This window comes from Linepithema humile, chromosome 8 (genome assembly GCF_040581485.1).
Source record: "Linepithema humile isolate Giens D197 chromosome 8, Lhum_UNIL_v1.0, whole genome shotgun sequence".
NCBI classification, from domain to species: Eukaryota; Metazoa; Arthropoda; class Insecta; order Hymenoptera; family Formicidae; genus Linepithema; species Linepithema humile.
This window is the reverse complement of record NC_090135.1, coordinates 2,628,218-2,636,553: the sequence shown is the minus strand read 5'-3', so window position 1 is coordinate 2,636,553 and position 8,336 is coordinate 2,628,218. Positions and strand designations below refer to the sequence as shown.

General features: G+C 37.2%; 1 protein-coding gene and 1 pseudogene across 1 annotated transcript; both read left to right on the top strand.

Annotated features, from left to right (window-relative positions):
• The first annotated feature begins 203 nt into the window (after positions 1-203).
• LOC137001550 (uncharacterized) lies at positions 204-2,907 on the top strand (annotated as a pseudogene).
• Positions 2,908-3,171: 264 nt separating this feature from the next.
• LOC105672783 (uncharacterized) lies at positions 3,172-8,259 on the top strand. Its single transcript, XM_067360779.1, has 2 exons — positions 3,172-4,298; positions 4,830-8,259. Exons 1-2 carry the CDS (start codon positions 3,660-3,662, stop codon positions 5,442-5,444), a joined length of 1,254 nt encoding a protein of 417 aa, XP_067216880.1. The 5' UTR covers positions 3,172-3,659; the 3' UTR covers positions 5,445-8,259.
• Positions 8,260-8,336: the final 77 nt, after the last annotated feature.

Here is an 8,336-nt window from a genome sequence, read left to right as displayed (position 1 = left end):
ACGTATAATAAGAATATAGAAACGCGTTATAATGATATCATTAGTTAACCATTTAAAATCATTAATTATTAATTGTTACCAATTCATTGTATTAATTAAAATATTTTACTCACAGGCAAGTTTCGCCATCCTACTGACTTCAACCTTGCTCTCTGGTACGAACGCCATTATTGCATACGATTGCGGAGGAACCTACCTCAACGTAACCACAATTTCTTTACTAAGATCAGGTGAATGCGATTTAAATATAGACACACCGATAACTACGACTTCATATATACAATTACTACAATTAGCCAGCTACACACACACCGAAGTTATACAATGTAAAGTTGAGATCATGCGAACCATATACCACTGCGGCATGCACTCTCATATTGCAGCTGTGCATAATGGATACGCCAGTTACTTACAAGAAACATCACGCAGTAGATGCGTTCAAATGCATAGGGAAGGGCTTCTCAGGATAGGAGAATCAGACATTATAGACGGATTAAAACCTAATAATACTTACTATCGTAGTATCACTATAGCAGGAAAGATAAAAGTAGACGGAACTTGTAAGGGCGTTCAATACTCAGACTATTACGGTACCTGGGATGATGTAATAGTTCAAGCCACAGTAAAAATATTGTTAAAAACCGCTTATGTATCAGTAAAACTAAACGCAGGAAAAATAATACTAAAATCTGGCACAATTTGCGATTTGAGCGAAGAAACCTATGTAGACTCGGATAATGGATATACGTTTTGGCAAAGCATGCCAATAACAGCTTGCGGGTTTGAAGCATATGATGTTTTATTTGAAGGGACTGCTACCAAGTTTCAAGGGTTGTTAGGCGCACAACACACTATTATATTCACTTTAGAGACACAGGACACGACTTTTGCTCTTACACAAACACGTAAACATACTACTTGCGGATACACATTACTTGGAACAGAACATCCCAAACTGTTCATCTTCGAGACTGAGAAAGGAAACATCTTTAAGACAATGTCAAAGACTGCCGTAACAAATTTAAACATGTTCACCTATGTAAACTCAAAATTTGTGTATGTGGAGAGGCATATCAGAAATCAGATAACTTCTCTTTACCAGGACATAATATTGCAAAAATGTGAACTGGAGAAACAGGTAATTCAAAATACCTTGTCTTTAGCAACAATATTACCTGATGAGTTTGCATTCAGGCTTATGAAGATGCCTGGCTATATGGCAGTCACAGCTGGAGAGGCGATCCATGTAATTAAATGTATACCTATTGAAGTAACTGTCCGAAAATCAAACACTTGTCATACAGAACTACCGATCACTTTCAAAAACACCTCATTATACATGACTCCAAAATCACGAATCATTACTAAATATCATACACTTAGAGACTGCAACTCCCTTCTTCCAATACTTTACAATATTGACGAAAACTGGATACAGCTAAACCCAACACCTGCTATGACAACACCGCCACAGGAAATTAAACCATTAACAAAACTCTCTTGGAAATACTTGGTACCCAAATCTTTGGCTACTAGCGGTATTTATTCTCAACAAGACTTAGAAGAATTAAGAGATCATATTATGTTCCCCGCTGAAAAAAGCGCTGTTTTACAGCGCTCGGGGCTTTACAGGACAATCAATCCCTTCCGATACCGTTTCTTTACAAAATTTGTTAGATGAAAATTCCTTGAATAAAATTTATAATAATACTTTGTCAAAAATATGAAACGGATTTACTACTTTTGGCGCTGCAATGGCCGGAATATTTGGAATATTTATAATAATCAGGTTAATCAAAATAATATTCGATACTCTAATTCATGGTTATGCACTACATGCAGCATACGGATGTAGTCTGCACTTACTAGCAGCTATTTGGAGCTCTTTCACACACTTGTTATTATATCTCGCTAACAAAAAACAGAACCAATCAGAACCAAAGCAAGAAACACATGCAAACGAGAGCGGTGTGAATAAAACCACACACAATACGCCAACGATAATAAATGCACAACCAACAGAAACACACGCACAACTTACACAAGCCGTACCCATAGTCTATTCGTTTCGAGATTTACGGGCTAAATTAGATGGAAGTGAACAAATCCCTTAGTAAAGTACTATCGGTATTTGTTACTTAAGGGGGGTGGTGTGATGTCCCGACAATGGTAAAATTCAATGAACAGAACATTATTAAAGAGATCTGTACAAGTCCATCTAAAATTCATCCAAAGAGCAAGATTAAAGTTATGATTAGTGTTAACTGTATTATTAGTTATAAAAATATTAATTATATTATAGCTATAAGAATACTGCATAATTGAACAATGCATTGAACAAATAAGTGAAGAGATAAGAATAAAATAAGCAAAGGTTACCAGACACCCATCTTATCCGTCGGCTATCTTCTATAAACGAAAACGAGCTGCATATCAACTTCCAGCCAAACGATATTCCAACGTATCAAGAAGCCGATGTGACGATTAAAAATCTATGCGATACTCTCGAGGGCCTACTCCCCATCACAAGAGGACCAACGTACATCATCGCTCGTGAGACAGTTCTCTTCCAGCAGACTCACTGTTAGGTCATATTAAGTTCTATATACTATTTTTCTCTGCATTGTTCAGTTGAAAACACTGAGTTATTTGGTTTATATTTAGCAGTGTAATATCTGCATTATTAAGACGTATCTATAAGGCTTTGCTCCTAATTAAAATTAGGTAAGCTAATTTAATCTATTTTATTTGATTTTATTCATATCCTTTTCATACGATAGATTGTTACCTCCTGTATCCCTAGTAAACCCGGTGAATGCAGGGTGACTAAAAAATAAGGAGACATTTCAAATTTCGCGCTAATAGTCGATATTACAGAATTCTCTACACACGTCTAGTGACCAGACGTAACAGGCGTAATGCCTTTAGGATGTGTTCAAACTGGTGAAAAAGTTGTGAGAATCAATTTATTAGAAAATATATAATTTATTTTTTTCGTCAGAGAAGTATGTACAAGTTAATCTGTTAATTTATGTTTGAGCGTTTATTGCGCCAAAAGCACTTTCTCGGCAAATGTGTAAGGCCGAGAAGTTAGAATAAAAATTGATGGGCGTGGTAAGATATCACCACGTCTTGGTATACTGAACGGGTCTTAAGAAGGACGGTTCAATAGATGAAGCTCGTTGTAACCCTTTCCCTGGTGTTGGAGGAACTCCGTTCGGAAAGTGGTCTTTTGTATTGCAACTGCTCTCCGAGCACGCCCTAGGCAGCAAGGTTTGGATTGCGACGGATCGTCTCCGGTGTGTCTGAGGGTGAAGTCCCATGAAGCCAGCGTACGGCATACCGGCGTACGGCGTAAAGGAACTAGGCCAATCACAGGCTTTACGCCCGTTGTCGGTATGGCAGCAAAAACATCGGCTGTCCCAAGGAGCGTATTTACGCGGCGTAAAAATAAATAAACCAATCACAATAACTTTTTACAAAGCTTATTTTCAAAATGGATACTCAGGGGACCATGTGATTGGCTTATTGATCATTACGCCGGCGTAAATACGCTCCATGGGACAGCCGATGAAATTTTCAGCGTGACGTTTTAATACATATACATTTTCATACATGAAATCAATCAAAACAAATGTGCGCAAAATCTTCTTGTTAAAATGTTGGACTCGGACTTTGCGTTAATAAATTTAATAAAATATTTAAAAATATACAAATGCTCGGAAAATACATTATGCAAAGAAGCTGTTCAACGAAAATTAGTGAAAATATATATAATACACAAATTAATGAGAATCGAAGAAAAAAAAAGAGATTCTAGAATTAAACACAGAAGATTATGGGTTAGACCAATTTTTAATATCGAAAAAAGATTTGCACAAGAGGCTAGCAACAATCTGGTGCAAGAAATGACTTTTGAAGATGTCGAAAAATTTTTTAATTATTTTCGTATGACACCTGAAACATTTGAAAAATTGTTGCATATTGTTTCACCGCATATACAGAAACAATTTGTTATTCGTGAGCCAATTTCTGCTCGCACTCGCCTTCAAATCTGCTTACGATATTTATCTTCAGGAGATAGCATGGTATCCATATCATACGCATTTTGTGTAGGACACAATACAGTGTCAAAGATTGTATCAGAGACATGCGATGTAATATGGGATACTTTAAAAGATATGGTATTCCTAAAAGCAACTGAAGATAACTGGCGAAGAATAGCCGATGAATTTGAAGAAAAGTGTAATTTTCCCAATTGCATTGGCGCAATTGATGGGAAACACATAATATTACAAGTAAATTTTTAATAGTTTGATAATTTTCTTCTGTGAGAAATTAGACGAAATTATAAGTACTATTATTAATTATATATAGAGTGTTCGGTAACTCAAAGACCAACGATCGTGAGAGGATAGAGCGCAATAAACTGAACAGAAAAGTTCTGTATTATTTTGCAATTTTCGCAATAATTATTTAAATATTAATTAAAAAAGATTGACGAATAAGTACGCGTTTCGCGCGATTAGACCGTAGCATGTAGCTAAATGTCGCACAACGAAAAGTTTGGCCGCGCGACGAGAGACGCGGTTATGCGATGTAGCCGCGCGAACCGCGTACTTATTTGCTAATCTTTTTTAATTAATATTTAAATAATAATTATTGCGAGAATTATTGCAAAATAATAAAGAATTTTTCTGCTCAGTTGTACTCTATTTTCTCACGAGCGTTGGTCCGTGAGTTACCGGACTCCCTGTATATATTTAAGAATATTAAATTAATTTTCTCGACTTTTTCATGTTGCTATATATAAACATATATATATTTAGGCATCTCCGAATAGTGGTTCGATGTATTACAATTACAAAGGCACTCATAGCTTGGTGTTAATGGTTATTGTTGATGCTAATTATCGGATCTCATTACTGGACATTGGTGCGCCAGGAAGACGTAGCGATAGTGGAGTATTTTATGCTAGCGAGATTGGCAAACGATTACAAAACGGAACGCTGTCAATTCCTCTACCGAAACCTGTGGAACATGGTGGCCAGGTTTTACCATTTATTTTAGTCGGTGATGAAGCATTTCCGTTAACGCAGTACATGCTGAGGCCATATCCTAGAAGTGGCAGACTTAACAGACGCAAAAATGTATTTAACTATTGTTTAAGTCGAGCTTGCAAAATTGTGGAAAATGTTTTTGGGATACTCTCTGCAAGAATGCGAATATTTCGCAAACCGATAATTGCCAGCATACCTACTGCCACTAGAATAATCAAAGCGACTACGTGTTTACATAATTTCATAATATCACAAGAACTGAAGCAACCACATACGCAAAGAAGATATATGACATTAAATGCACATGAACGAGAATTGCGTGACATAGGTATGGAAGATGTAGGAACGTTCGACAGAAGCATACGAAAAATAGTGCTAAAATAAGAGATAATTTTGCAACATTTTTTGAAACTACTGGTGCGGTTTCATGGCAATGGGAGAAAGTTTTGCAGAATAATTTTTAAAAAACTAAGAAATACATAAAAAATGTTTTTTTTTATTCTTTGTTTCACATTAAAAAAAAGTATATGCTATATGTAGACTATACATTTCATGAAAAAGTAAAATAAATATTTCAAATAGAATAATAACATTTATATTACTTATTAGAATTTATCAAGTACACTTTGATGTATTTGTCGGCATTTTTTGTAATCGTAGTTTAAAATATGTAATTTTTATTAACATTTTGTATCTATCTCATTGTCAGTGTAAAAAAAAGTTAAGTACATTATGGATATTATTTCCGCGAGGCTCAGGCCGCCTGCTGGTACCGCTCTTACCGCGAAGTCGAAGTGGTAGCCTTACAAAATCGTCGGTACGCCCGCTGTGGTCCTTGAGGTTCCATTCAGGTTGCCGACTCGCCGAACAGTGACGACAGTGAGGCTCGCCAAACAGCGATGACAGTCCGCGCATCGTCTTGCGCATGTCGATCCTCGCTATCGATTAGCGATCCTTAATCCTTTGATGCCAACTCGTTAATCTCGATCCTCGCTTTGCTCCTCGATATATCGGCCCTCTGTGGCGAGGTAACCCTGGTCTTTCTTATGGCAGCTACCGCTAACGTCCTTCGCGGCCTTTTCCGTTTCCGGATCCGAACCTTATTCTGAATCGGCCGGGAACTGGCCAGGTTCCGACCTGATTCTCCTCTCCTGGCTCGTTACGGTAGCTCCTTTTTCGAGTACTCCACCCCGGATCTCCGGCGTATGAGAGCGCGCTTTCCTCTTGGGCGTCATTCCTCTTGGTGCATCCACCGGCCTTTAGGTTCCTTATCTGAAACGGTATTCTCGGTAGCGACTTCAATAGAGATCTAATCGAATAAGATGTAACATTCTTACGTGACCTGGTTTTGGATCTGTCCACGCAATGTCCGGGCCTCCGTCGTCCCGTCCGCAGAGTCCCCCGAGGATTCCACGAAGGCTGCTCCACCTCAGTTAGAAAACAAGAGTTTATGGCCACTCACTACGATTCGCGCAATTTTTTATAAAGTTTAAAGAATTAAGAGAGAGAGGTCGTCGTCCCCCCGCGGTGGGGTTACCGACCTCAAATTTCCCTCCTTGACCGGGTTTATTTGCCCTTGTGACGGCCAGTGCAAATGTCACGTCACAACCTTCATCCAGAAGCGTCAAGATTCGTGATACGTCGGTATCCGTTAGATAACGCCGTGGCATTTTCGCGAAAACAATACAGTCGAGAAGTGAGTTAAAAATTCGTAATGAAAAGCCGTAAGCTTTTGCCCAATTTAAGGAAATTTTTTTCATTTCCGGATTGGTTTGTTCAAGAGGATTCAAGAGGTTGTAGAGGATAACTTAGTTAAAAATGATAATACGGGAGTTTTCTTCGAAGATTTGGAAACTAGAAGATTCAAGCTTCAAAACGCTTTTTTCAAATATTTTTTTTGTCCATTTTTCGCGGAGATACAGCCGCTCAAAAAACACCCAAAAATCGACCCAAAATTTTCTATCCCTTAATTTTGATGCGAAGTGTATATCTTTCTCATAAAGAAAAAATTAAAGACAAATGAGCCAAGTTATTATTACATATATTAGAGCTTTTTTTGAGTGATAAACAGAAACGTCTCTGTCTATATTTTTCTCTGTATAAATAGTAAAATAAATTAAACTTACATTATTATAAAAAATAAAATTATGGCGTTTGCATCCTTTATCTGCAACGGAAAATAATTTGACAAGTTTTGATAAAAAGTTAAGTAGTATAGCTATACGGGTTCAAACCCATAGGGCAATGAGGGGGGTGCGGGGAAAGAAGGGAAGAGGGGGTATCGAATTACGCTGTGTCAGCACTTTTGGAGGGGAGGGAGGTATTGGATTATGCTGCGTCAGCACTTTTGGTGGGTAGGGGGGTATCAGATTACGCTGCGTCAGCACTTTTGGAGGAAAGGGGGGTATTAGATTACGCTGCGTCAGCACTTTGGTGGGAAGGGGGATATTGGATTACAGCACTTTGGAGGGGGAGGTATCGGATTACAACACTTTGGAGTGGAGGAGTATCAGGTTACACACGTTCGCAGTTGTAAAAGCGCAGCGTCGACACTTTTGCGATGTATCAGGTTACATAAAGGGATGGGATATCAGATTACAAGAGATTGAAGGGGACCACATATTTTACGGATTACGTCATCACTTTCCTTAGAAAGACGCCATTTTGCGCCGTCAGCACTTTTGGCATCATTTTGCGTTATTACAAGAATGATATCATCACTATTTTTAGTAGCAGTTGCGTCAGCATTTTTGACACCATTGTTACCAAATTTCTTTATATTTAATCAGCACTTTTAAGGGGGGGAAATACATGTAAAGTTGGAAAAATGATGGAATTTTATAAATTTTTTTTTACACTAAAAGTTAATCAATCTTTTCTGCACTTTGTGGTGTTTTTATTTTATATCTTAAAAGCTAAAATATATTTTTTGTTTTTAAAAATAATTAAAATGGTGGTGCATTAAGCTGATGTTTCCAGGGCGGCGCTGCTCCAGTTGTTAATTGGTCTGCATTCTCACGTCTGTTATGGTCATCTGAAATTAAAAAATCTAATTGTTTTTTATTATTTATATAATTGCCCTATGGATAAACCTCAAAATTAAAAAAAAAATGGAAAATTTAAAAAAGTATATAGCTTTAAAAAGTCTTAAAATTGACTGAAAATTTTTGTTTATTTTTACTATAAAAAATTATTTAATCAAATTATTTTGTGAAACACTAGGTTCATATTGAAAAGAATGTTATAAAGTGTGTGAGTGCAAAATTCCGTCGTGAT

What these genes read in the sequence shown, in the direction of transcription:
- LOC105672783 (XM_067360779.1), top strand. Translation starts at nt 3,660, where the DNA reads ATGTTGGACTCGGACTTTGCGTTAATAAATTTAATAAAATATTTAAAA. An exon ending in GGAAACACATAATATTACAA is followed by an intron (nt 4,299 to 4,829) that starts GTAAATTTTTAA and finishes ATATATATTTAG; the next exon opens with GCATCTCCGAATAGTGGTTC.